The sequence below is a fragment of the Lemur catta genome, chromosome 8 (genome assembly GCF_020740605.2).
Source record: "Lemur catta isolate mLemCat1 chromosome 8, mLemCat1.pri, whole genome shotgun sequence".
Taxonomy (NCBI): domain Eukaryota; kingdom Metazoa; phylum Chordata; class Mammalia; order Primates; family Lemuridae; genus Lemur; species Lemur catta.
This window is the reverse complement of record NC_059135.1, coordinates 64,043,043-64,070,708: the sequence shown is the minus strand read 5'-3', so window position 1 is coordinate 64,070,708 and position 27,666 is coordinate 64,043,043. Positions and strand designations below refer to the sequence as shown.

The window sequence follows — 27,666 nt, the reverse complement described above, 5'->3', positions numbered from 1 at the left end:
TACTTTCTAGTTACATAAAGCTATTAAAATTCCTCAAAGTTGCTCAGTGTTTCCTTGCCTTTGTATGTTTTCTCATGCTTAGAAAATCCTTTTTACTTTTCTAGCCATCAAATCCTATGATAGTTCAAATCCTAGGTGAAATTCCACTGCCTCCTTCAACTTTTTTTGATAACTCCAATGGGAGTTAATCCTCCCCTCTTTTAACTGTTAGAGTACTTTATTTTGTACTTCTTACAACACTCATTGCATATTTTCCTGTTGCTATGGTTTGAACGTATGTACTCCACCAAAATTCATATGTAAGCGTATTAAGATGCGGGGCCTTTTGAGAAGTGATTAAGTCATGAGTGCTCCAGCCTCATGAATGGGATTAGTGTTCTTATAAAAGAGGTTTGAGGGAGCACCCGAGTCCCTTTTTGCTCTTTTGCCCTTTGCCATGTGAGGATGCAGCAAGAAGGCACTCACCAGATGCTGAATCTACTGGCATCTTGATCTTGGACTTGCCAGCTCCCAGAATTGTGAGAAATAAATTTCTGTTGTTTATACCACTGCACTATGGAAACTCCTCCAGTCTGTGACATTTTGTTATAGCATCAGGAATAGACTAAAACACCTCTATAAGAGTTATTTCTTGTACTTGCTATCACCACTCCCAGATTATAGCAACTTAAAGGCATATACTTTAGCTAACTTTTTATGCCCTTTGTCATATAAATGCCTTATAAAAGTTTATTGGATGAATGGATTTAATTATGTAATAGGGTTACAGAGAGGAAGAATTTTTTATTTTTTGCTTTTTCTAGCTTTTTTAAAAATTTCAAAATATTACAGGGGTACAAATGTTTTTGGATACATATATCAGTTTTGTTATGTTTGAGTAATGATTATAAGTGTACCAATAACCCAGATAATGTTCATTGTACCCATTAGGCAGGTAGATTTTTGCCCATCCCCTCCCTCTTCCTCCACCCTGCTTGATTTCCACTGTGTTTTACTTCCCTCTGTGCATATGTGCTCGTTGGTTAGTTTCAGTTTAATAGTGAGTACATGTGGTGTTTGCTTTTTCATTCTTTAGATACTTAACTTAGAACAATGGTCTCCAGTTCCACCCAAATTGTTGCAAAAGGCCTTAATTCATCCTCCATGGCTGAGTAGTATTCCATAGTATACATAGACCACATTTTGTTAATACACTCATGAATTGATGGGCACTTGGGTTGATTCTACATCTTTGCAATTGTGAAATGTGCTGGAATAAAAATTTGAATGCAGGTGTCTTTTTGATAAAATGATATCTTTTCCTTTGGGCAAATACCCAGTAATGGGATTGCTGGATCCAATAGTAGGTCTACTTTTATTTAATAGTTTTTTGAGGAATCTCCATACTGTTTTCCATAGAGGTTGCACTAATTTGCAATCCCACCAACAGTGTATGAGTGTTCCCTTCTCTCTGTATCCATGCCAGCATCTATTGTTTTTAGACTTTTTAATAAAAGCCATTCTCTAACTGGGGTAAGGTGATATGTCCTTGTGGTTTTAATTTGCATTTCCCTGATGATTAGTGACATTGAGCATTTTTTCATATGTCTATTGGCCATTTGTCTATCTTCCTTTGAAAAGCTTCTGTTCATGTCTATTGCCCACTTTTTAATGGGGCTTTTTCCTTGCTGATTTACTTGAGTTCTTTTTAGACTCTGGTTATTAACCCTTTATCAGATGTATAGATTGTGAATATTTTCTCCCATTCTGTAGGTTATCTATTTGCTCTGTTGATTATTTCCTTAACTGTGCAGAAGCTTTTTTTTTTTTTTGAGACAGGGTCTCACTGTGTTGCCTGGACTAGAGTGTCGTGGCATCAGCCTAGCTCACAGCAACCTCAAACTCCTGGGCTCAAGCGATCCTACTGCCTCAGCCTCCCAAGTAGCTGGGACTACAGTCATGTGCCACCATGCCTGGCTAATTTTTTTATATATGTTTTTAGTTGTCCAGCTAATTTCTTTTTATTTTTTTAGTAGAGACGGGGTCTCGCTCTTGCTCAGGCTGATCTCGAACTCCTGAGCTCAAACGATCCACCTGCCTCCACCTCCCAGAGAGCTAGGATTACAGGCGTGAGCCACCACGCCCGACTTGCAGAAGCTTTTAATTTAATCATGTCCCATTTATTTATTTTTATTGTTTCTTTTATTGCCATTGGGGTCTTCTTCATAAATTCTTTGCCTAGGTCGATATCTAGAAGAGTTTTTCCAACATTTTCTTTTAGAATTCTTATAGTTTCATGGCTTACGTTTGAGTCTTTCATCCATCTTGAATTAATTTTTGTGAGTGGTGAGAGATATGGATCCTGTTTCAATCTTCTGCATGTGGCTATCCAATTTCCCAGCACCATTTATTGAATAAGGCTTCTTTTCCCTGGTCATAGACATGCCTTATAAAAGTTTATGGGATGAATGGATTTAATTATGTAATAGGGTTATAGAGAGGAAGAATGTTAAAAGTACATGAAGGGAGACCTCTCAAAGACTGAGCAGTAGACTGAACACATGTGTTATCTCTTCTCTATCCTAAAATCCCATGTATTGAGATAAAAGATGTAATAAGGAATAATCAGCAGATTAGGTACCCTGAAAGACTCTTCTGATGGAACCAATTGAAATGTTGGATAAAATACTTTGAAAACATCTTTATAAATGTATGGCTGAGCTGGCATAAAGTGAACAAATTTGTAGAGTCCTCAAATGAAATAAAAGTATAAACCATGGAAGTCAAGGTACCCTCATAGTTGGTTTCATCCTGAAGATTTCTTTCCAACCCTGAAGACCTTGAGCTTCTGCTCTGATAGTTGCATGGAGATTTTGAGGAAAAGGAGATGAAACCTAAGACATACACAAAATGGGGAGTCTAATAGAAGACACCTGCATTAAAATAGGATTGCAAATGGCCACCTTTAGTGTAAGGGTACCTAAGAATAAACTCAGCTGTGTGTGAGTAAACTTTGTCTCTTTCAATCTTGGCAGTGAATAGTAAGGAAAAGAAATCACTCCCTGAAGAATTTATAACCCCAACTCAAACTTCATGCAGGTCAATCATCTAAATTCATGCTATCTATGTATTTAAGAAAACCTTAAGCAGAGCTTGTAAAATGGTCCTCAGTTGGCAGTGCCCCAAACTGAGTGGTAGAAACAAAGGCTAATTCTCTTTGGATGAGTCCAACTTCAACCTAGGGGTGAGAGAACTTCCACAGAAAAGTACAAAGAAAAATGAGCAGCTCTCAGGAAAACCCACAAAGCATAAGAAATGTGATAGCAGAAATAGACCTATAAAACTTCAGGTATGGCATTGTTACAAACCAAACACAAAATAACTTGCTGTTGCGTGTTTAAAGAAATAAAAGGGAATGTTAAAAATATAAGTAGGAAACAAGTGACTAAAAAGAGCCACCAAATAAAAGTGAAACAGAAATAAACAGACCTTTTAGAAATGAAAAATATAATATCCAACACTTGTTAGTTTATGTTAATTATGATATTTCAAATCAGGGGGCAAAAGAGTGAATTAGTCAGTATATAGTATTGAAACAACTGGTTATTATTTAGAAAAATTAAAATGAGATATCTCCTGGAACATACTTTAAAAAATTCTAGGTCAAAGTTATACACTTAAAAAACCAAATTGTAAAAGTATCAGAAAAATATAATGTTGTATTTTTTACAATCATTGATTGGGAAAATATAAAAATCTTCAAAGCCAAAGTGAAAATATAAACATATTTTATAAAAAAAAGTTTAACATTTTTGTGACAAAATACACTATAAGAGGATTTAAAAGACAACTAGTAAATATAGATAATTTATGTTTAGAAGATAATAAAATTTCCACAAATCAATGAGAAAATAGAAGGTATCCAAAATAAAATAGAAGGTGATCAAATTATGTGAATAGGCAATTGAAGTGGACAACAAAACAAAACCCAAAAAAGTATAGTACAAACATGAAAGATTGCTAAATCAAATTACTAAAGAGAAAATGTAAGTTAAAACAATAATAAAACATTATTTTTATTCTATCGAATTGGCAAAAATAAAAAGGTTGTTATATTCAGTATTGACAAAAATGTGGGAAAACTGGCACGCTCATATTTTTCAGATGAGATTGTAAACTGATAATGCCTTAGTAGTATTTTCACTTTTAGGTCATTATGCTCATACTTAAGCACAAAGACATCTGCATAAATATATATTTGTTGCAACACTTTCATAGCAGAGAAGAAAATGAATTTAACCCAGTGTCCCTCAACAGGGTCATGACAAAGCAAATTATGAGTTATACATACTATAGGATTCTATGTAGCTATTTAAAACGTTGGCTAATAAATACTGATGTGGAAAGTTCTCCAAGACAGATTGTTAACTGAAAGAAAGCAAATAACAGAAACATGCAATCCTATTTCCATTTAAAAATTACATATGCATATATGTCTTTAAATGCATAGACCAGCAAGATCACACCAAACAGTTAATAGCAATTATTTCTTGAGAAAAGAAGTATGTTGATGCTCGGAGGTGAAGAGAGTATGTAACTCGGGACTTCCACATTTTACTTAGTGTACTTCTCTATAATCAGAGCACCTATATAATTTATCATCCAAACCAGGAAAATTAGGAGTAAAAATATCTGCTATCAATTGCTGTGGTACAATAGACATAAATTAGAACTATTCTGTACAAATGGGAAATATGGTCATTATCTATAGTGAGACTATATTCATGATTTAATTGTTTAATTTTAAAAACCAGTGACATGTTGTTAACCATTGTCTAGAGTTGGAATTAGCAAACCACGTTGAGCTGGACTTTTAGAATTATGAGAAAAAAGACTTGTGTGGCCTCTTTTATATTTTATCCTGAGGCCACTGGATACCCCTCCCCCTGTGGCTTAGCAAACACCCTTTCTTTACTTGGTATACAGAGCTTCGAGGATATGACAGATCAAGTTGTACAAAGACCCTAGGACCTTCTGGGAGGGAAGAGCCTGAGGCCCCTAACCTATTTCCTCGAGATACAAACTTAGAGGTAAGCTACTCCCTGTTGTCTCTTGGTGATGGAGATCTGCTAGCAAGAAAAGGACCAAAGCATCCAAACAGGAACTCACCCTGACGAAAAGAGGGGTGGTTGGGACTGGTTGGTTGACCTAAGCTTAATACAAGGGCCAAAAGCTTGTTCCGCAAAGACTGGTTCTAGTGTGCATTGAGGCTGAAGCCATTAGGCTTCTCTGGTACTGGCCAACCTCATGCTTTGGGATCCAGAGCTGAGCACATGAGGATGAACTAACAAAGTTGTTAACTCTGGGATCCTGGCTAAGTTCCCCTAGGAGTCCACAGAAGAGGTAGACCAACAAGAATGCTATCTCAGTAATGGGTCAGCATTCTACAGTTAGGCCACATGGCAGTGACTGAACTGATCAGAGGTGCCCATGTATGCCCATCCACTGTTCTTTAAAGTAACTGAGCATTCTGGACTGAGTGAGCCCCTGAGATTTTGGGACAGTAAAGGGGGATAGGGAGAAAGACTTTAGGAGGGAGAAACTGGACTTCCTGCTCATAAAGGCAAGTGTGGTCTTGAGCAATGAATTTATACCTTGAACATGTCAAATGACTCATGCGGATTATACTTTTAAAAATGACCAGCCACTTGTCACCCCCTGTGAACCTGTGGTGATCACTTTAGTTGATGTAGGCATTAAGAAAACATTAAGAAAGAATCAAAGGAGGTGGACCAAGGGGTAAAGGAATTTTAGGCAAAGAAAACAGGAGCAAGAAGTGAGGGCGAGTTGGGGACACAGGGTGCTCTACTCACGGGGCTGATGCACGTTCCAGTGCGTGTACCGCACCTGCTCGGACGTCTGCCCTGCTGTCTTCCAAGTGTACTCTCCTGTATCATTTTGGTCTTGAAGAGCTATCCAAAAATAACTGTCCTTTGTTTTTGCCACACTACTGATCAAACTGGTAATAAAAGCCTGTTCAAACCTTAAAAAGGGAAAAAGGAAGTGGTTATATTAAGTTTCCGGGCAATAAAAAATGTCATTAAAACATAATGAAGTGCACAGAATGGCCCCAGAGTAAGCATTTCTCATTAATTCTTTAGAAACATGGAGCAGAAAAATACCCGAAGACCCTGAGCGTTGCTAATAAATGCCAAATGTCAGTGCAATTCCCAGAAATACATGAGTGAGGAAAATTTAACTCTTACGGACGGGGCTTAATTCTTTCAAGGAAGAGAGTCCAGCTCTGGTTTCAGAGTGTAGGTGGTAAAGTTGACATAGTCAGCAATACATTTCTTGGAGTAAGATGTGACCTATTTCGTAATTAAGCTACATACCACACACCATGCCCTAACGTGCATGGAGTGGGGGTTGGCAGGAGAGAGAAGGAACGATACTACGCTTTTCTGAATGAGCACTTACCAACAGAGTTCACTTGCACCTCCCACACCTGCCTGTTGAGAAAGGAATGGGGTAGCAATTTTGTGTCTCCCAAATCAGTGTGTTCCCAGACCCAGGTAGGCCTTGGCTTATTCAAATGTGTTCAACTGCATTTCCACTGAAGATGAATTTAAAAACCTAAGAACCAATCCAAGGCAGTACACCCACTAATATATTTCCCCCAAAGCTGAATGAATTAGTGTTCGCTCCCTTCCCAGTACGGATGCATCAAAAACAATCTAGAAAACTTGTATTTATGCGTCCATATGCACACTTACTAAAAAAAAATGAGTATTAAAATTTAGCTAGCATTGAACTTGTAAGCTGAGTTTGAAACTATCTTGAGAGAGCTATTTTCAGAAGATATAAAGTTAGGAGAAACACACTTCAAACAGAGCTGACTTTTGGCCAGACCTGCTGAGTAAATGGGAAGGAAAGGCCTGATGTCATTACCCAGGAAACCTAAGGAGAAAGCAAATTAGAATTTTTCATCCAGTTTTGGATTTTTTTTTTATTACCATATATCCTTAACTTGCTGAGGGAAGCAAAAGCAATGGAGTCACTGAAGAATAGAGGAGTTTCAGAGGAAATAAGGGAGGAAAAGAGAAAAGAACAAAAAGAAGTAAAAGTTTTAAGTGCCTTATGGGCATCATTAGCAACATTTAGTGATCTTAGACATCCATGGTACTTATCTTTGCAGAGCATATGGATTTCCATCATGCCTTAGTAAATATTTTCTGCAAGTACTCTATTAATGATCCAAATAGCACACATTTGAAATTAGGAAAGTTCTTTTCTAACCATATTGCACTGGCAGAACTTTACATAAATGCACTTCAAAAGGAAGGTACATAAGACTAAATATTGTCTACATGCTGTTGCAATTTTCCTTACACTTCTGTTGGTCCATGCTCTCATAACATATGACCTGCTTCTCCCGATCACCTCAGAGGCAGAGTAGCACGGTATCATCCCCACCTGGTCCTGAAATTGCTGTGTTAGAGGCCAGCAAGATGCTACTATGGCAAGGACCACTATTTTCTGTGCTGGTTCTCCACCCAGGGGCCGTTGCTGGTTCTTCCATTAGTTTCTATTGTGGCATTTATCAGACAATGCAGGGAAATAGTGTTATCTGTGAACTTGGCTTTGAGTATTATTATTCATAACAACATTTTGCTTTTGTCCCCTGTTGGTGAAAGATTTATTTAGTTCACTCTGATATTTTATCTCCATTTATCATTGCTTAAAACAATAGAAACCTGCTTTTTAAATTGGCAAGTATACCTTTTAAGTGGTTGCATATAATACTCTGTAATACTCAAACATTAAATCCTAAAACCTTCAAATCAAAACAGGATTCTAGTTTTCTTGGTGCAGTTTAGAAGGTGGCACTGTTAATAAAGAATTTCAGCAAATATGTCTTTCTTCTAAACCATATGTTCTAAGAAAATTAAGTCTGGATAACAGCGTGCAATCTCGTGAGTGTCTGTTTTCAACTGGTAAAGAAATAAGAGTCCATTTTATATTCTTTACCATTCTCTATTTGGCTTCGAACACTAAGAAGGTTATGAAAACTCCGGCTTACAGTAATAGAGCAGATAACCTTTCAAAGTCTTTTCTGCCTTCTGTTTTAGAATTATTCCTGAGAGGACATTCCAGAGTTTTAAAATATCTGCCCTTTTTGTCTCGTTTCACTGAGGTCGTTTAATTCAAATGTTGTTATGATTTAAGGAAGCAAAAATAACCATATGTACATATTTTTACATGAGCCAGGATAGCATGTTAGCTCTAAGGAATTCAGTAAAGTAAAAACTGCTGGTTATTTTTTAATAAAACAAATGATAAAATATTTTGCTTACGTGTACCTACTCAGAAAATCAAACTTTATAGGGGAATAATGCTTAGTATCAGAAAGAAATCAACTTCTTAAAAAAGTTAAGAAATCAAGGGTGTGTTTTCAAGTGTAAACAAGAAAAACACGCCTTGAGCTTTCATCAGTCTGACAAAAAATTTTGCGCATGATGCTCAACATTAAGTTTAAACTAAATAAATGCAATTTGAAGATAGCAATACATGTTTCTAGCATGCACTGACAATTTTTTTTCATTTCAGAATAACCATTTTGTATTTTGAAAAATTGCACTTTAAAAAGAGATATTTTATACTCAATCTCCAATTGAACGTTACATTTCTTCATCAGGTTAGCCAGTGACATAGGTAGGGGAAAAATTTTTTTTTCTTATCTGTGAATAATACAGTACTTAGCAGACAACAGTACTATAATGATGGTGTTTTTATTACCTAAAACAAGGAATTGAAAAAAAGAATGGAAGTAGCTTCACTAGAGAGCTATTATATTTCGATGAGAACAAATAGTAGTAGTCTCGTATATAAGGAGGGGGTTGGAGATCCTCGAAGGACTCAGCTTTGCACTGAGTAATTGCAATTGGACTTTTCCCAATAACATGACTGTTACCATTTTTGATGTCATTTTCAAATAGCTGACTTTGTTGTTGAATTAACATAAAAAGGATCAATTTCTTTCTCTTTCTTTTAAATAAAGAATCAGAATATCAGCAGTCTTAAAATGAGAGACACACATCATGACCATCACTGTCACAGGTTTCTGGTGGCATTCCTCAAGAACTAGAACTAAGATTTTGGATGTTGTTTCTTGCAAAAGATTAGAAAAAAATATAGACTTAGAAAATATACTTAACATAGACACAAGAGATAAACCAGGAAGAGCAAATTCCAAACTGTTGGTGGCAGTTACCTTTGGGGAGGGGAGGCAGATTGGAAGGGGAAAGGGATAGACTATGTTCTTCTGGGTTACTTGAATTTGTGCCAATAACATGTTTTTATTGTATAAATTTAAGAAGAATACCTGAAATGTGTTTTTAAAAAGAAAGTTAACTGCCTTCTATACACCAAAAAAACCCCAAAACAAAACAAAACAAAACCCTGTTAGAACTAATAAAGGAATTCAGCAAAGTTGCAGGATATAAAAGCAAGACACAAAGATCAGTTGTGTTTCTATACGCTAACAACGAACAATCTGAAAAGGAAATTAAGAGAATAATTCCACTTACAATAGCAACAGAAAAAATAAACTACTTAGGAATACACTTAACCAAGGAGGCGAAAGACTGTACACTGAAAACTGCAAAACGTTGCTGAATGAAATTGAAGAAGTCACAATGAGGTCTCAGTTTTTCTATAACTGACTTTGTTATACACAAAGTATGTAATTGCTCATATTTTGAATGCTGAGTTTTCATCAACCATAATTCTTTGTCGTCCCTAATATGCTTCTTCATAGATTCATACAATGCTCAATTTAAGTGGTTCCTTCTCTTTTAATACATTATCTTTGAAATGCCTCTTACTAGGAATGACTAAACTTTCCCTGAAATGTGCTCTCTTAATCAAAGTCAAGAGTATGAGTTGCAACAAAGATAGTAATGACTTTTGGTATTAAGAGACAATTACCAGATTGGGTGCTACCTGGAAAAGTTTCCTTGACTGTGCAGAAGTTACTCTACTTTATCAAACAACCTACCCTGTCTGGGGTAGAGAAGCATGCTTTGTACTCTGTGTGGGCAATATTCGATTGGGATAATTAATATCCAACTGATACTAAAAGCTTAATTGGGATTCATTAATTTTAGCAGGAGTCCTCTTATCCAATGAAATTGGATCCTGTATTTGGTCAATTAACCGAAAGTCAGTAAGTAAAATGTGAAATAATAACATGGTGTTATGCAATGAAGAATTAAGCTAAATCAAAGAGAGGTCTGACCTTGACCTTTGGCTACTGAGAGATGATCTCTCGTCCCCTGGAATTTCCTGCCTGATAGGGGTGTTTTTATTTGCCTGAGGGTGGGGAGGAAAGGAAGAATACAGGCATTAGCCTGAACCTCTGGGAGGGGCTGGAGACTGAAGGACAGCCACATGAATAGTATGTGATCACCAAAAGCTTGGGTGAGTTTCCCTGGTTGCCAATACTGTAAATTATCATACATCAATGCTGGGAAAGCCATATATCTATGATTGCATGGAGAGAGGACAACAGTATCTCTGTGTTTGGTGCCTTTCCTAAACTCTTCCGTATGGCTTCTTCGTTTGGATGATTTTAACCATAACCATGAATACAACAGCTTTCAGTGAGTTCTGTGAGTCCTTCTCAGAGATTATTGAACCTGAGGATGATTTTTGAAACTGCCCCTCACCCCACACAGCAATTTGCAATTGATGTCAGAAGTGAGGATGGTCTTGTATAGGCTGTATTCTTTCTAACTGTGCAGTTGGCTAAATTCAATGCAGGCGAGCATTTGAGATATTTATAAATATTTAAAATCTCCTTCTTCCAGGCATAGTGTAATGGATATATAGTGTGTGATAATCTGTTGTTATTTTAAATGACATTTCAGTGTGTGTTTTTTATTGCAGCATAACTTAGACATCCTGACTGATGAACACACAAAAATAAAACCTTTGGCTCTAAACTAAAAAAAAGTAGAAGTCACAAATAAATGGAAAGACATCCTGTGGTCATGGCTTGGAAGACTTAATATTGTTAAAATGGCCATACTACCCAAAGTGATCTACACGTCCAATGCAATCCCTATCAAAATCCCAGTGATATTAATAATTTTTGCAGAAATAAAGAAATTCATCCTAAAATTCATATGGAATTTCAAAGGACCCTAAATAGCCAAAGCAATTGTGAAAAAGAACAAAGTTAGAGATCTCACACTTCTTGATTTCAAAACTTACTGCAGTGTCACAGTAATAAAAACAGTGTGGTACTGGCATAAAGACCAACATAGAGACCAATGGAATAGACTAGAAAGCCCAGAAATAAACTCTCACATATATGTCAAATGATTTCAGACAAGGGTGCCAAGGCTATTCAGTGGAGAAATGACAGTCTTTTCAACAAATAGTGTGGGGAAAACTGGATATGCACTTGCAAAAGAATGAATTTGGACCCTTACCTTACATCATGTACCAAGATGAATTCAAAGTGGATGAAAGACCTAAACAGCTAAAAACGATAAAACTCTTAGAAGAAAATATAGGGGAAAAGCTTTGTGACATTGGATTTGGCAATGATTTCTTAGATATGACACCAAAAGTACAGGCAATAAAATAAGAAATGGGTAAATTAACCAAAATTAAAAACATTTGTTCCTCCAAGGATACTATTAACACGGGGAAAAGGCAACCACAAAAATGAGAGAAAATATTTGCAAGTCATATATTAGTAAAGGATTAACATCCAGGATGTATAAAGAACTCCTATAACTCAACAGAAAAAAACAAATACCTCAACTAAAAAATGGGCAAAGATCCTGAATAGACATTTCTCTAAAGAAGATAAACAGATGACCAATAAGTACATGAAAAGATGCTCAACATCACTAATCATTAGGGAAATGCACATCAAAACCACAATGAAATACTACTTCACACCCAGTAGGATGGCTGTGATCAAAACTAAACAAAACAACCAGAATATAGCAAGTATTGGCCAGGGTGTAGAGAAATTAGAACGCTTGTGCCCTGCTGGTGGGAATGTAAAATGGTGCAGCCACTATGGAAGATAGTATTGTGGTTCCTCAAAAAATTAAAAATTGAGTTATCATATGATCCACTAATTTCACTTCTGGGTATGTACCCCAAGGAATTGCAAGCTGGGATTCAAAAGATATTTGTACATTTGTGTTCATGAGCAGCATTTATTTACAATAGCCATATGGTGGAAGCAACCTAAATATCCATTGATGGATGAATGGGTAAACAAAATGTATATACATACAACAGAATATTAATCAGCCTTAAAAAGGAAGAAAATTCTGACATATGTTACCACATGGTGAACCTTAAGGATGTTATACTAAGTGAAATAAGTCAGACACAGAAAAGCAAATACTGCATAGTTCCACTGACATGAGATCCCTAGAGTAGTTAAACTCATAGAAATAGAAAATAGAATGGTGGTTGCCAGGGGCTAGGGGAGGGGAGAATAGGAAGTTATTGTTTAATGGGTACAGAAGTTCAGTTTGGGAAAATGAAAAAAGTTCTGGAGATGGATGGTGGTGGCAGGCGAACAAACAATGTGAGTGCACTTAATGCCACTGAATTGTACACTTAAAAATGGCTAAAATGGCAAATTTTGTTTATGTGTATGTATGTTTTACCACAGTAAAAAATGTTTACTGCAAATGTGTTTTGGGGGATATGGCAGTTGTGGGAAAATGGCAGAGCTGCAAAAATGCTTGAGAACAAGGCACATTTAGACCTAGGAGAAAATGAGACACTGCAGGATTTCTCATTTTGGCAAAATTCACAAAACGGAATGTCCTTTGGATTATTTTGTACCAAATATTCCGTGATTCAAGATTTAGATATGCATGCATTTAGACAATTATCCATTGCAACTCTGGGACTCAAGTTTTACAGTCATGCTTTGTCTGGAAACAAAGTGGCCAGGCCTCAGAAAGTTTTATAACAATTGGCAAGCAAATAAAAGTCTGTTATCCAGCAATATGGGATCTGTTTTTCTTCCCCTCTCAATTCCACAAAGTGTTAAAAGTCCTAGACCAGAAGCAGTTGCCCAATAACAAAAGAAGTAATCTGTAGCAGGTGCTTCTAATTGTGCCCATCAAACCTGTCACTCCATTGTGCAGAAGAGTGGAAAATCAATTAGCAACTACAAGCTTGGGTACTGAAGAGTGACAGGAGTGTCTTAACTCAAACAGGAAATCAGTAATGGAGGAAAATGATTACCAAGGCTGCTAGTGGACGCTCTGGGATCTGAGGAGACTTTCTATCTACTGCCCAACCTTCTCAGACAAAAGATGTTGTTGGAGAATATCCCAACATGTATTGTCACTCAATGAGCAGGACAGTGTGGACCTTTGTTTCTTCTCTGACCGGGTCTGAATATTAGAAATTAAGAGCATTGGACCCTTCCTTTCTTCAACTTGCCAGTCCCCTGTTGGAGTTACTGCTTGGGATGTGTAGTGTACAATATGTAACTGACTCGGCAAGGTGCCTCATTCCTGCTCCCGTGTCGTCCTGCTGGGGCTTGGTCATGCCTGGGGAGCGTGCCAGCACTGTTAGGTAGGGCTCAAACCTGCAGGTGGTGAGTGTTGGCCAGGAGGGTGGTTCCTAGGGGTGGAGAAGCAGAAAAACGCAGAACACCTGATAACCATTTGGTACTACCCCACACCTCCCGTAAGCCCGCCCCGGACCAGGCCAATAAAAGGAAACACCTGGGAGTCCTCAACGTCTTTCTCCACTTCTGGAGACTGACCCGTTCCTCTCTCTGGAATGTATGTTCACTTTCGGTAGCTTCCTTCTTTACTTTCACCTTTTAGAGTTTCTTCCTTTTCTGTAATAAACTGCATGGGATTGCTTTGTATTGTGATCACTCAGTCATCAGCTCAACTCACTCCCAGTACTCACTATAGACTCTGGGAGCCCACGACCAGGGAACATCAAGATAGAACTAACAGCACAAGGCAACCTGGATGGGCCCAGGAGGTAGAGGCTGGGTTAAAAATAAACTTACCTGTGCCATGGTTCTGCTTACAGAAAACATTTCAAGTATTCACAACATACTCCTGTATTCAGTTTTTGGAAAGAAAACAGATTTTTTTTCCCAGATACTTTCTATCATTTGCCTGAGGCCCCCAAAGGATTTGTAGAGTATGAAGTATTTGTTCTAACAGATTTCTGCCTTAGCTCGGGTCATGTTGGCACTATGGGCTACCTACAGCGTTCCTTTGAGTTCATCCATTTATTGCATTATTCTACCTTCTTCACTTGTTTCGTGTGTCTGTGTTCTATCTCTCCAGCTGCTGGGCTGCAAAAGGCACCAGACAATTATCCATCCCTTTTATTTCTTTTGTGTAGCATGTCAGTGTTTAATATGATGCCTCTCACAAAATAGGTATTCTATAAATAACTTTCTAATAAACTCTTGGCTATTAATTTTCTCTGTGGTCAGGTAACATATGAAAAGTAATTAACACGGTGCCAGGTATGTGACAGGCACTCAAAAAATATTAAACAAAAAAAGAAAAGAAAGGGAATAAGACATAAAAAACCAGATGAAACAATTAGACTCATTTTCTTCAGTGAAAAGCATAATTAAATTATAATTAACAGAAGAGCATAGCTTCATTGGTCAGGCTCCTATAAATGGTGACTCACTAGGGATCTTTTTGGGTGGGTTAGCAAGTTGATAAAGGCTTCCTTCTGCCTGGTAGTACCTGGGAAGGAGAAAGGCAGAACTAAAAACAACGCTGAGATACATCAGAGATAGTGCTAGACCCTGAAGGGAGGGCCGCCTGAGCATAAAATGTTTCACCAGGTGATTTAGTCTGTCAAATGCCATCACTCCATTTCTGTGTGTGTGTGTGTGTGTGTGTGTGTGTGTGTTTCTGTGTGCTGTGTGGAGAAAAGTTGGGAAGGCAGGCAGGAAAGAGGGCAAGTGGAGGAAGGAAATACTGATGGCTTTGAGTGTTGACTCCCAATGTGACGAGAGCAGAGAAAGCACACAGGAATCCCTTTATAAATTAGGCGTACATGTGAAGGGTCTCTAGATGCAACCATAGACCAGTTGTCCTATTTGCTGGCATTCCATGGACATTTTTAAAGGTGATGGCCTAGGCAAAAAAGCAAGTCACTTGCTTTGCAGGTGTAGTTTCCCGTGGAGCCACTAAGGAGTGCCCCTGCTTTTGTCTTCAGCAGGGAGGAGTTGGTCTCCCAGCCCTCACTGTCCTCCTGGCAGGAGGTTACCTTTGCTGTTGGTACTTTTATCTCCTACAGGTATTACACATCTGTAGCATGCTGCAAATTGTGTGGAATGTAAAAAAGGGCACAGTCTCTGTGTCAGCATCAGGAAGAAATACGTGCACAGAGAAGTCTTGATCTAAACAAAATTGACCTAAGAAGCAATGGTGAAGCATTTGGATATCCTCCACATTTTAGAGTTCCTTTTCTGTTAAAAAAAAAAAAAAACCCATGCAACTCACACACATTAATTGTTATTAATAAATAACATGTTTTTTTTCATTATAAGCAGTTAGAAGACAAAATCTAAAAACAACTGAATATATTAGCAAAGCTAATTAATACACCTTTATAGAAAGTAAAAGTCACCTTAAATGTTACTATTTGTTACTCAGAAATCAATTTAGGAGTAACATAGGATGATTTAAAGTCATCTCAATAAATAATTTAAATAATTTAATACTCCAATCTATGGCACAGTTTAGATTTTGACAAATTATGGTTGCAGCTAGATTTTCATCATTTGAGGAGCCCACACATCAAGGCATAGTCATGTTTCTGTTAGAAAATTTTTATTTACCTGTTTGCAATGGTTACAAGCGCAGGAGGACAGTAATAACCACTGGAAGCGTGGTCAAAGCTTCGAAGAACTGTGTCAATTTTGTAACAGAACCCACCGTGTCTCTCCCATCCCTTAAAAAAAGAAAAGGGAAATTAAGGACATAATCTGATTTAGTTAAATACCAAGAGATCTTTTTTGCATGTATGTATCTTTTTACAATTTGCATAATGTTCTTCTCTGACTCACTCAAAACTCCTTGAAATATTGTCTTGATATCTTTGTATTTATTCTCTCTGGTAATGCCGTTAGCTACAGCCACTTCTACACTTATTTAATTAATTATCTTAAAACCTAAATATTTTAATTAAGTTAAAACCCAAAACCTTAAAAGCAAATAAAGGGGCTCTCACTCAAGATTAAGATTCTCTTTCTCTCTCTCTCTCTTTTCCCCTATTGTCCCAGTACAGGACAGCAAAAATTAAGAGTGTCGGCTCTGGAGTCAGAGTGCATGAGTTTGAATGCACCTGGTTCTACCACCAAGTGACCTTATTTTACCTCTTAGTTTTCTCATCTATAAAATGGTGATAATAATAGTATCCATGGGGCTGTTTCGAGAATGAAAGGGAGACAATGCAGATAGAGATCTTAGAATTGAAATGGGGGCTCAGTATGAGCAAAGAGGACATATGTATCTAGATTATATTGCAGATACCTTCAACTTTCTTGGAAATGTTAAAACCTAAAAATTTTACTCAGCCTTCTTTCAAATTGATTATTTCATGTTATCTCACTGAGATGCATTGAGGTTAGGGACTTGGATAAAGTCACAAACTAGTGGATCAGCAGGGCCTGGAAACCAACTCTGGTGCAATCCAGGATGATCTTGGGATCATAACGCTTCCAAATAGAGAATGGCATATTTACATATGTGTGTGTGTGTGTGTGTTTGTGTGTAAAGATTATTCCTAAATTAACTGGCTGGCCTTTTAGAGAGGAAGAAAGCAAGCTTTGGCATTCAGACAAAAATGACAGCCGCGATGCTCTGTGGGGTAGCCCTGGGAGCAACGAAGGGTGGCTCTATTCTTTGAAGTCATATGGTGCAGAAGGCACACATTCATTAGTCTTCCATATTTCAACTGGGTTATTTTAGTTCTTTTTCCCAATATTATAAAGTCACATCACTTATATCTATTTTTACTTATTCACCAGTTTTAAAATATTCTTCATTGTATGCCATGCCAATACTTGCCAGCTTTTGATCAGACATAAAATGATTTCTAGCGCATTTCTTGAAAAAGGTCTTGGTCTCGCAGTCAATTGAAGAAAACCTTAATTTAGAAATCAGCTATTTTAGTTCAAAACATATCATTAAATGAGGTGTGGATTGCAGGAGCTCCTGCACCCAGCCATCCAGGGTCTGTTCTGAACTCACTCGGCTTTTAGTCCTACTCCCAGCCCTCTCTGTGTGAGTCACTGACAGCTCCAGACAGCTCCTTCGTGGATCACTCCGGGGCAAGGGCAGGGAGGTTACCCTGCTTTTGTACTTGGAAGGGTGGGAGGAGGGAGGCTGACAATTTGACCTTTCTCACTATGTATTTCTTCTTTATTAGTAGTTTTTAGATCATAAGCTGCTTAGCAAAACAAAAAATCCCAGAACTGAACAGGCTCAAGAAAAGGGAGGGAAGAAAAGATGTGACAAAGAATAGCTTAAAAAAAAAAAAAAAAAAAAAAGACTGCTTACTACAAGCCTTTGTTCACAAAATGAAAGTGGAAAGGATAACTGATTATATAAGTTAACCCTTTGTATGCTAGGTGTAACTTCATTTTAAAATGAAAGATATGATGACAATGCTGAAACAATGGCTCCTATTGTCCAGTCTCAACAAAGTGACTCAGAAGGAAAAATAAATCACTTTTTTGCTTTGAAATTATCTAGACTGTTATTACAAGTTGATTTTATAAGTGCAGACTGTTAAGAGAATTACACTGAAGCAACTGTCTAAAAGAAAGAAACCTTTCAAAACCATAGTCACAGACCGATGCACAATAAAGTTAATGGGAATTTCCCCACAAAGCTGGAGAATTGGCTCTGAACTCAGAATCTTTAAATACTGGTAAAGGGAGAAGGGAAGCAGTGAACAAAAGTTTGACTAGAACATCAGTTCTGTTTCTCTTGTGTAAGAAGTTAATTGTTCTTTCAACAAAAATAAAACATGTTGAGTTCCCTTGAAAGTCACAATAAGACCAATTTCCCCTCCCCACCCCAATATTTCTGTTTAGGTAGAGATAAATCAGTGATCAGCTATAACTAATTCAGAAATTATAATCATTAGATAAAATGTTTGGTGACATGTCAGCTATGGCACATGCATTATCTAGCTAGAGTATGAAGAGTAGTTCACATGTTTACACATTGATTAATGAATAAAATGCAATTGCTGGGGAGATGGGTCATTGTTTAGTTGGAATATAAATAATTGGCTTATAAGAGAAAATAATTAAAGCAGAGTTGCATAAAAACGAGGTCTGGAAAAATTTTGCAACTCATACAGCATAAAAATCTCCAATGAGAGAGAGAGAGTGTGCGCAAATGTAAGTACATGTGCTGAGGACACTGATAGGTAGATTTTGTGCAACTTTAGTGTAGGATATATTGAATGTATTTTAAGAAATTTAAAACATAATTTTCTACCTTTTAATTTTAAACTTAAAGTATTAAGTACTTTTTATTACTTGAAATATCTAAAATACTTTTTTGCTTACATTATTAAAGTATTTTTATTATCCCTTTTCCAAATTGTATTATAAATATAGTGCAAACATGCACTTCTCTCCATCATTGCATTCTACTCGAATATTGAAGTCTGAGAAAGGTGAAAGTGAGGCAAGGCCCTGGGTGCAGAAGTTCACTCTGACTCAAAGGAACACAGTAGTTTTGACATCTTGAAAACTAGGAGAACCAGCTGAGACCGGGCATCACAGGACAGTCATTGCACAAACGATATATCAGGACCACTTACACTTTCTACCTCAAAAGAAAAGTAGTCTTAGGTCAAAGAAGACAGCAAGACAATTGTTCTAGGGACTGAAAAAAGGAGCAGGGAAGGAAAGAAGGGAGAGAGGGTGAAAGACAGGGAGACACACACACAACACATACACAGATTCACTTGAAATTGATGCCAGCCATATTATCCTAGTTATGAAGTCCCCGCACCTAAATAGCAATGTTAACAGCACTTACCTCTTGACATCCTGATTCAGTGTCAGAAAGGACGCGGCCTGCTTTTTTACAAATGTAAAAAAGTGTTTCTTCACAGTTTTTAACTTTCCAGTGTCCTTCCTAAAGAGAAAAATGTCACAAGAATTCACTCTGTGCTGATGTTGATGGGCAAAACCAATTATTATGAACACAAATATGGTTAATAATAAGCGTTTCTGCATGGGGTGCTGTCTCAGGCAGGAGCCTGCTTTGTCACAGAAAGGGCGGGAGGCCCCCTCTCCCTCCAGCACGAGTTTCAAGGGCTACAATCCTGAACTGGGTCAGCAGGAGCAACTAACCTGTGTTTCTTGACGGCTGCCATATGCCTGGCTTAATGTAGGGTGACTTTCATATATTATCTTAATGTTCTTGTGAGGTGGGGATTATTGTTTCCATTTTAAAGGTTATTAGGTTTAATATTTTGCACAGGTTCCTATAGTCAGTAAAAATTGGAGCTGGGATTGATACCAGGTCAGCCTGGCTTTCCATTAAGCTAGTCTCAATTTTTCTTTTAAAAGACGGGATAGAGTGGTGCTTCTCGATCTTTAGTGTTCAACAGAAGCACCTGGAGGGGTTACTGAAACACAGAGGACTGGGCCTCACGATCAGAGTGTCTGATGGGAGCCAAGAATTTGCATTTCTGACAAGTTTTCAGGAGATGTTAATGCTGCGGGCCACACTTTGAGGACCACTTGGATGAAGCCATCCCCCTGACCAGGTGAGAGTGCTGCTTCTTCACCTACTTCCAAGTGTTACATTGAATGCTTTGCTGCTTTCATATGTAAACCTGATACTGGGGAAATGCCTGGGAGGTACCATGAATCATCCTAGATAACACTGGCATAGCTGAAACTCACATTTAACTCCCAGTGTCTCCTTCATCGCTAATTCTGCACGGCACCACCCCATTTCCTCTTTATTTGATAGGCAGAGACCTTCGTGCCTTCTCCTAATTCTACCAAAGGCTACTCTCAGATACTTCATTAATAATGATATAATAACTACTAACAGATTAAAATTTTATCCTCCCAAAGGATTTTTTTAATAACATAAATCAGTACCTTAGGCTAAAACTACACAATTCAAATTCCAAGTGGTATTTCAGGCATCCAGAATTTTAGGGGGATATTGAGCCTTTCCATGACCCTCAGAAAAATACTACGTCTGGGGCTGACACCTTTGTCTGTAAGAGGAGCCCTGCGTCACTACCCCACGGAATCTTCTGCAAACTACCCAGTTATAGGACAGTGTCGGCATACTGTAGTTGCTTAATAACTGTTGGAGGGATGGATGAAGGAATAAATAGTTTCCTAGGTTCTCACATTCAAATTTAGGTGTCAACCACGATGAGGTAACTTGTTAATTATAATAATTATGTTCACATTGAGCTCTGCTGCATGGAAATAAATGTTAATTTTTTATACATCTACTATTTAAGGAGCTACTGAGCTGCCAAAAAGGGGGCCACAAAATATCACACTTAGAGCAGCACTGTCCTGACACATCCAATAATATTAATACCTATCCTCACTCTCTTGAAAATAACCCCTGTCCAAATGTTGGCTCCTGTTCTGTCAACATGCTAAATGAAATATCCACGTCTGTCAATAGGAAATGAAGGTCATCTTAATTATGTTCATACCAATGAACCAACCAATAAAGCATCAGACATTGTAGAGTAAACAGTGGTGGATTTCATCAGAGCTAGACCCAAGACAAACATTTAGAGAGGTCATTGTTTGCCCCTCCTCAAATGTGACTCAGAGACACTGCTTGTGCACCTATAATTATACCTGTGCTGTAGCATCTCTTGCCTTCAGAGATGATGTGTCACAAAGGAAGTGCATAGAAATTTTCCATGTTTGGTTGGCACAATTACTTTGTCAAGCTACTTCAATAACATAATAATGCTTCTTGGGGGATTTGACATGGTATTCTGGCGGTTAGAAAGAATGAGGACGCCTCCCCAGTCCCAACGACCTCCTCAAACTCAGCCAGTACGTTCAGCAGCTTTCTGATCAAAGAGATTAAGTCTGGTTTAGACATACAGAAACTGTTCAAATGGCTCAGGATTAAACTAATTCTGTATAATCAGGTGCTTTAGATGAATGAGAGACTAGAACACAGGGATAAGTGTGATGTTCAGGCCACTGGGACCTTCCCATTCATGTGAGAAAAAGAGCAAGATTTGCCATTGCTTTATAATTTTCAAAGAGGTTACACACACCGTTTAAATCCTTTTATGTTAATAAGATAATGGAGCTTAAAAACCATCACTCTCCAGAGTAATCTTCCAACCCTCAGTTCTTCCTCTCATCTTCACCACTGTGGCCGACAGCACCACCATCCACCCAAATGGTGGCTGCTCAAGCCAAACCCTGCCTCCCTCTCAGCCCCACATCTAATTCAGCAGCATGTCCTGGTCTCCAAAGCATCCTTGCATCTGTTCACTTCTCTTCGTAGATACCACCCTAATTCAACCAAGGAGTAGCCTCCAAACTGATTTTTCTGCTTCATTTTTTCCCTCTCCCATCCATTCTCTATGTAGCAGCCACAATTACTTCTTAAAAATGTAAATCAGACCATGCCCTTCACCCCCTTGCAGCACTTGAGTGGTTCCTATACTGTGGCCTATTAACCTGGCATTTTTGCATTCCTCCTGCCCCATCTCCTACTTCCTCCTCACCACTGGTCTCCTTTTTGATCATTAAACTGGGCAAGCCTTGGCCAGCAGCAGGGACCATCACTGTCTTGGTTTCTGCCCCACCCAAGTCCCCGGCCCAGGTGGCCCTCAACACCAGTCCAGCAAAGTGAGCTTTGAACAAATGAATCAACTCACATATTGCTCTGCTGAGACACATAGCTGGCTTCTATTTGGAGAAATTTGGGGCTCAAGCATGTGCCAGTTAGTAAAGATGACTGAAGAGCCAGTAGACCATTCAAAGGAAACTGGAATTTTATTGCTGCTCAAACCAATCCATGTTTCTGATACATTTTCTGTAAGAGATAAATGTAAGTTACTCACAAGATGCTATTATTTGCAAAGGAGATAACACATGGATTATTACCGAAATATAACACTTTCCATGTGATTTCTTCTTTATTTCTTCATGTGATGAAATCTGTGTAAGTCTCAGTATAAAATACCTGTTTAAACCTTTCCCTCTACCCTCTGCTATGGTTTGAATGTTTGTCGTCTCCAAAACGTATGTTAAAACTTAATCCTCAATGTGGCAGTATTGAGAGGTGGGGCCTTTAAGAGGTGATTGAGTGATGAGGGGACATGAGTGTGCCTTCATAAAGGGATTAATCCATTCATGGGAGTGGATCTGGTGGCTTTATAAGAAGAGGAAGAGAGACTTGAGTTAGCATGTTCAGCCCCTCACCATGTGATACCCTGCACCACCCCAGGACTCTGCAGAGAATCCCCACCAGCAAGAAGGCTCTCACCAGATGTGGCCCCTTGACATTAAACTTCCCGGCCTTCATAACTGTAAGCAGTAAATTCCTTTTTCTTTATAAATTACTCACTCTTAGGTATTCCATTATGAGCAACAGAAAATGGACTAAGACACCCCATACTGTCCAGATCTGCTGGATATAGGCCTGAGAAGTGAGGCAAAGTGTGAGCTAAGCCAATTCAAGGACAGAACCTAAGCCAGTCAGATTCCCGGGACTCTGGTTTCTGCTATTGTATGTAAAGTAGATCTGAAAAGTCTGGTTTTGCTCTGCCTAGAGAAAGGAAAACTAGGAAGATCCATTAGATTTTAAAAAACCAAAATTGTAATGATAGTCTAGCTAAAGATATATGTTTTCTTGCCTTTTTTCTTTTTTGCCATGGAAAAATGGAGCAGAAGCTCTTAAATGCATTGAAATGGGAGCAATGGGGTTGCTGGAAAACTAACTAAAGCTTGACAGCCTAGGTGGGGTGAACGACCCCACGTAGCTGAGAGAGATGTGCAAGTGCCCTTGTTGACATAAGCACCTGCAGGATTCTTTTAATCCCAAATGCAAAGGATTAGGAAAAATGACAGAGAAGGATTTGTGTTTTCACTCCAAACTAAAACCCAACATTGAAAAGGTCATAAAAGTAGAGTCTGGGTTTTTATTGTGCACAGCCTGAAAACCACCTCACCAAATAAAGTATTCATTTTCACTGGCTAAAGTTATTTAAATCCAGTTATTTGCCTAAGGAAGTCCCTTCATTGCTTGGATTACATGACCACAACCCACTACTGCTATCTAGTGGCCATAAAGCTAAATTACAGGTTCAGGTTTTTTATTAGGGGTTTTTGGCAATAACCTTTGCCCCTTTAAAAAAAATTAAAAAACATCCAATATATCTGGTGTATGTGAAGATGTTACAAAGTCTCCGAACATGTACTTTGTAAAAATCCAACGAATTTGCACTCATGGATATTATTTAGAAACTTTAAATACATGTGCCATAAATAATCACTCTTAAATAGCTTAAATTTCTTTTCAATTTCACTAACAAAAGTAGTTACTACATTATATTTTATACCTCGTAAACAAAAGGTAGTTGGCACTCACCATCTCCAAGGAGGGTTACAAAAAACTCCACCTCTGCTAATGAAACAATGTCTATTAATGCACTGTTATCAGACTGGCAAGAATGCAGAGCCTCGTTCCAGGTCTTTTCTTCTTTCCGAAGTTTGTAGCAATTACGATTGTAGGGATTCCACCCAGGCTCACAGTGGGTAGCATGATATTTCCAAGCATCTTTTTCTTTTTAAACCAACAAAAAAAGGTCATTTTCCACAATTATTTTAACATCACTTATTATCTTTTATATAAATCGCTGTCAATATGATTACTTTAAAAATGTGAAAAACAGAGACATATGAAATGACATATAAATCATGGAATTCTAGATCTTCAGAGTCGAGAAGTGTCTACTCTATGGTCAAGATCTAGATACAGGGTCAAATGAATCTCAGAACTTCATTTTCCAGATGAGATATCTAAGGTACAAAGAAGTGAGGAGAGTAGTGATGTCAGCAAGGTGGCTGACTAGAGACCCCCTAGCACTCACAGGAACAGCCAAAGCAATAAGTAAATAGATATATCTTGATGAAGGTAGCTGAAGGAGAGAGCTGGAGTACATCAAGGGGTGGCAGAAACAACATAAGGCAGAGAAACTCTCTCTTCCACCACCCTGTCCTCCCGTTGAGATCAGCTCAGAGCCAGGAGGGACTGCTCCCTGTGGGGAAAAGGTGAGCAAGAGGACCCTGACAGCCCCCGTTGCCACTGTGGTCACCTACAGCCCTCACCAGTCCTACAGTCCTCATAGGCATTAAGCTCAGGTGAGGGAGCTGCCTGGAGTCTACACGGCTTTGCTTCCCCTAGAGAAAGAGCTGACACTGTACCCTGCCCCATTGTGGCCCCTGTGGCTACTGCGCTACAACATCTTGGAAAAGTAACTGCTCCTGGTGTGTGTTCCGCTCTGGGAGTGAGTAGCCATGACACCCTTCCAGCCCTGAGGCTTTGTTGCCACTGCACCCTACCTGGTGACCCACCATCCCCAAGCCAAGCTGTTGTAGGGCTCCCACTCTAACCTGTGTGGCCAAGTGGCCACAGAGTACTTCATCTACCTCTCCCAGTTGCTGCTGCACCCTGCCCCTAAGAGCCTGAGCTGCCTTATCACCCTGCCTCCCAAAGAAGCCACCCAGAATAGTCATGCCCCCCAATACCTATGCTGAAGTGGCACGCTGCCTCCCAGGGAATTCCTGCCTTGACAGCCCAAAGCAGTCATGTCCTGGTGCCTGAGCTGAAGCCATGCCTCACCATCCAGGGAATTTCTGCCTTGGCAGAACAATCACACCCTGGCACCTGTGCTAAAGTGGTGCCTCACTTCCAGGGGAAATGGTGCCTGCACTACCAAAAGCAGTCAAGCCCCCAGCACATGAGCTGAAGCAGCACCCTACCTTATAAGGAATTGGTGCCTGGTCTGAGCTGAGCAACCATGCCTCCCAGGGCTGAGCTGATGAAGCCCCTTTGTTCCAGAGAAACAGCATTGGCTGAGCTGGGATACCCTGTCCTCCAGGCCAAACAACTGTAGCACCCTGCTTCCCTGGAACTAGACTAGTCCCCTAAAACCTGAACTGCTGAGGCATTCCACCTCCTCAGGGAGTGGAGTCCTCTTTTTGCCGCTTCTTGTCCCCTACTGCCTCAGCCACAGCTGGGGCTTTGCTGCCGCTGTACCTGGCCTCACAGAGTCTGAGATACTTGACCCTAGGATGGCTCTGGTTCCTGAATTACAGATGTGCTCTGCTGACTGAGGCCAAACCTCCAGAGCACTCCTTCTTAGGAGCTAGGCCAGTGATGTTCCCTGTCCTCCTAGGGTCAGAGTCACAGCTACAACTTGGCCCCCTGCGTCCAAGCTACTGGGATGTGCCTAAGAGTCATAGACCCTGGCTTTGTGGGCAATCTTCATCCACCCATGGCTTGGAGAGTGAACCTGAACCCTAAGTCCCAGACCCTGGTTCCTCAACTGCTCTGAGCATCTGTGCTCTAGACCCCTGCTCCACTGCTTTTGGGCCATGTCAGACCCAGCCCCAAGAGGGGTCCTCTCAGCTAAGACTCCTTATTGTTGGAAAAATGAGAACAGGAGGATCCTAAGAGCCCTTGCCACTGAGGACTCTAACAGCACAGACTGTTGCTGCTGCAGCCCCAAACACCTGCAGCCTGGGCCACCAAGGCACCCACAGTCATTGCTGATATTGATTGCACCTGAAGAAACTGCATAGAGGCCATACCACTGCATCCACTTGGAACCAGAGCCAACTGGCACCCCAAGGCCCATGTGCAGGTGAAACTCTTTCCCTATGAAAGCCACTTTGTAAAGTTTAAAGAGCTGACTGTTCCACCAGATGTGGAGACATCAATGCAGGGACACAAGAAACAGGAAAAACCAAGAAAATATGACACTACCAGAGGAACACTAATTCTCCAGTAACTGACACCAAAGAGGAGGAAATTCACAAATTGTCTGAAAAGGAGTTCAAAATAATGATCTTGTGGAAATTCAGCGAAATGCAAGAGAATTCAGTGAAATCAGGAAAACAATTCATAATCTGAATGAGAAATTCAACAAAGAGATATCTTAAAAAAGAACCAAATGGAAACATCAGAGCTGAAAAATTCCATGAATCAAGTAAAAGCTACAATAGAGAGCCTCAACAGAAGATTAGATCAAGCAGAAGATAGAATCTATGAACTTGAAAATAGATCTTTTAAAATTATCCAGTCAGAGAGAAAAAATGAAAAAGAAGGAAGAGCCTATGGGACTTATGGGACACCATTAAGTGAACAAACATCACATTATGGGAATTTCAGAAGGAGAAGAGACAGAGAAAGGGGTAGAAAGCTTATTTAATGAAATGATTGCTGACAACTTCCCAAATCTTGGGAAAGATATGAGCATCTGGATTTATGAAGCTTAAAGGTCCTCAAACAAATTTAATGCAAAGAAATCCTCAGTAAGGCACATAGTAATCAAACTGTCAAAAGTCAAAGACAGAATTTTAAAAGCAGCAAGACAAAAGTGTCAAATCACATGTAAGGAGGAATCCCCATTAGATTATCAGCAGACTTCCCAGTGGCAACTTTTCAGAAAAGAATGAGATAATATATTCAAAGTACCAAAAGAAAAAAATTGCCAGCAAAGAACACTATACCTATCAAATCTGTCCCTCAGAAGTGAAAGAAAAATAAAGTCTTTCCTAGGCAAGGGAAAGAAGAGAGACTTCATCATCACCAGACTTGCCTTACAAGAAATACTTAAGGGAGTTCTTAAAAAAAATGAAAGGATGCTAATTACTAACTTGAAAACATGTGAAAGTATAAAATTCACTGGTAAAGGTAAATATATATAGTCAAATTCAGAATACTCAAATACTGTAATGGTGATCTGTAAATCACTTATATCTCTAGTATGAAAGTTAAAGTCAAAATGGTAAAAAAAATAACTATAGCTACAATAAGTTAAGAAATAACCAAATAAAAAGATATGAATTGTGACATCAAAATTTTAATTGTCAGGGAGGAGGGTAAAAAAAAGTCTAGAGTTTTTATATGCAATCAAAATTAAGGTTCTATCAATGTAAAACAGTCTGTTATAACTATAAATTTTTTATGTACATCTCATGATAACCACAAAGCAAAAACTATAGTGGATATATACATGATAAAGAGAAAGGAATCAAAATTTAGCACTATAAAAAAATCACCAAATCACAAAGGTAAACAATAAGAGAAGAAAAGAACAAAGGGTCTATAACAACCAGAAAACAGTTAACAAAATGGCAGTAGTAAATCCTTACCAATAATTACTTTGAAAGCAAATGGATTAAATTCTCTAATCAAAAGACATAGAATTGCAGAATGGATGAAAGGTTACTAGGGGTCGGGATGGGGGAGAAGAAAATGAGGGGATGGGCCGGGCGCAGTGGCTCACGCCTGTAATCCTAGCACTCTGGGAGGCCGAGGCGGGCGGATTGTTTGAGCTCAGGAGTTCGAGATCAGCCTGAGCAAGAGC

General features: G+C 38.8%; 1 protein-coding gene across 1 annotated transcript in view; it reads right to left on the bottom strand.

Moving 5' to 3' along the window:
- The window catches only part of PLA2R1 (phospholipase A2 receptor 1), a 115,863-nt gene that overhangs the window by 49,193 nt on the left and 39,004 nt on the right, over positions 1–27,666 (bottom strand). Inside the window, exons 7-11 of the mRNA XM_045559081.1 lie at positions 23,661–23,855; positions 21,946–22,103; positions 19,089–19,187; positions 15,866–15,978; positions 5,853–6,022 (exon numbers count right to left, since the gene is read on the bottom strand). Coding sequence (XP_045415037.1) covers positions 5,853–6,022; positions 15,866–15,978; positions 19,089–19,187; positions 21,946–22,103; positions 23,661–23,855 — 735 coding nt within the window. The remainder of the gene's footprint in view (positions 1–5,852; positions 6,023–15,865; positions 15,979–19,088; positions 19,188–21,945; positions 22,104–23,660; positions 23,856–27,666) is intronic.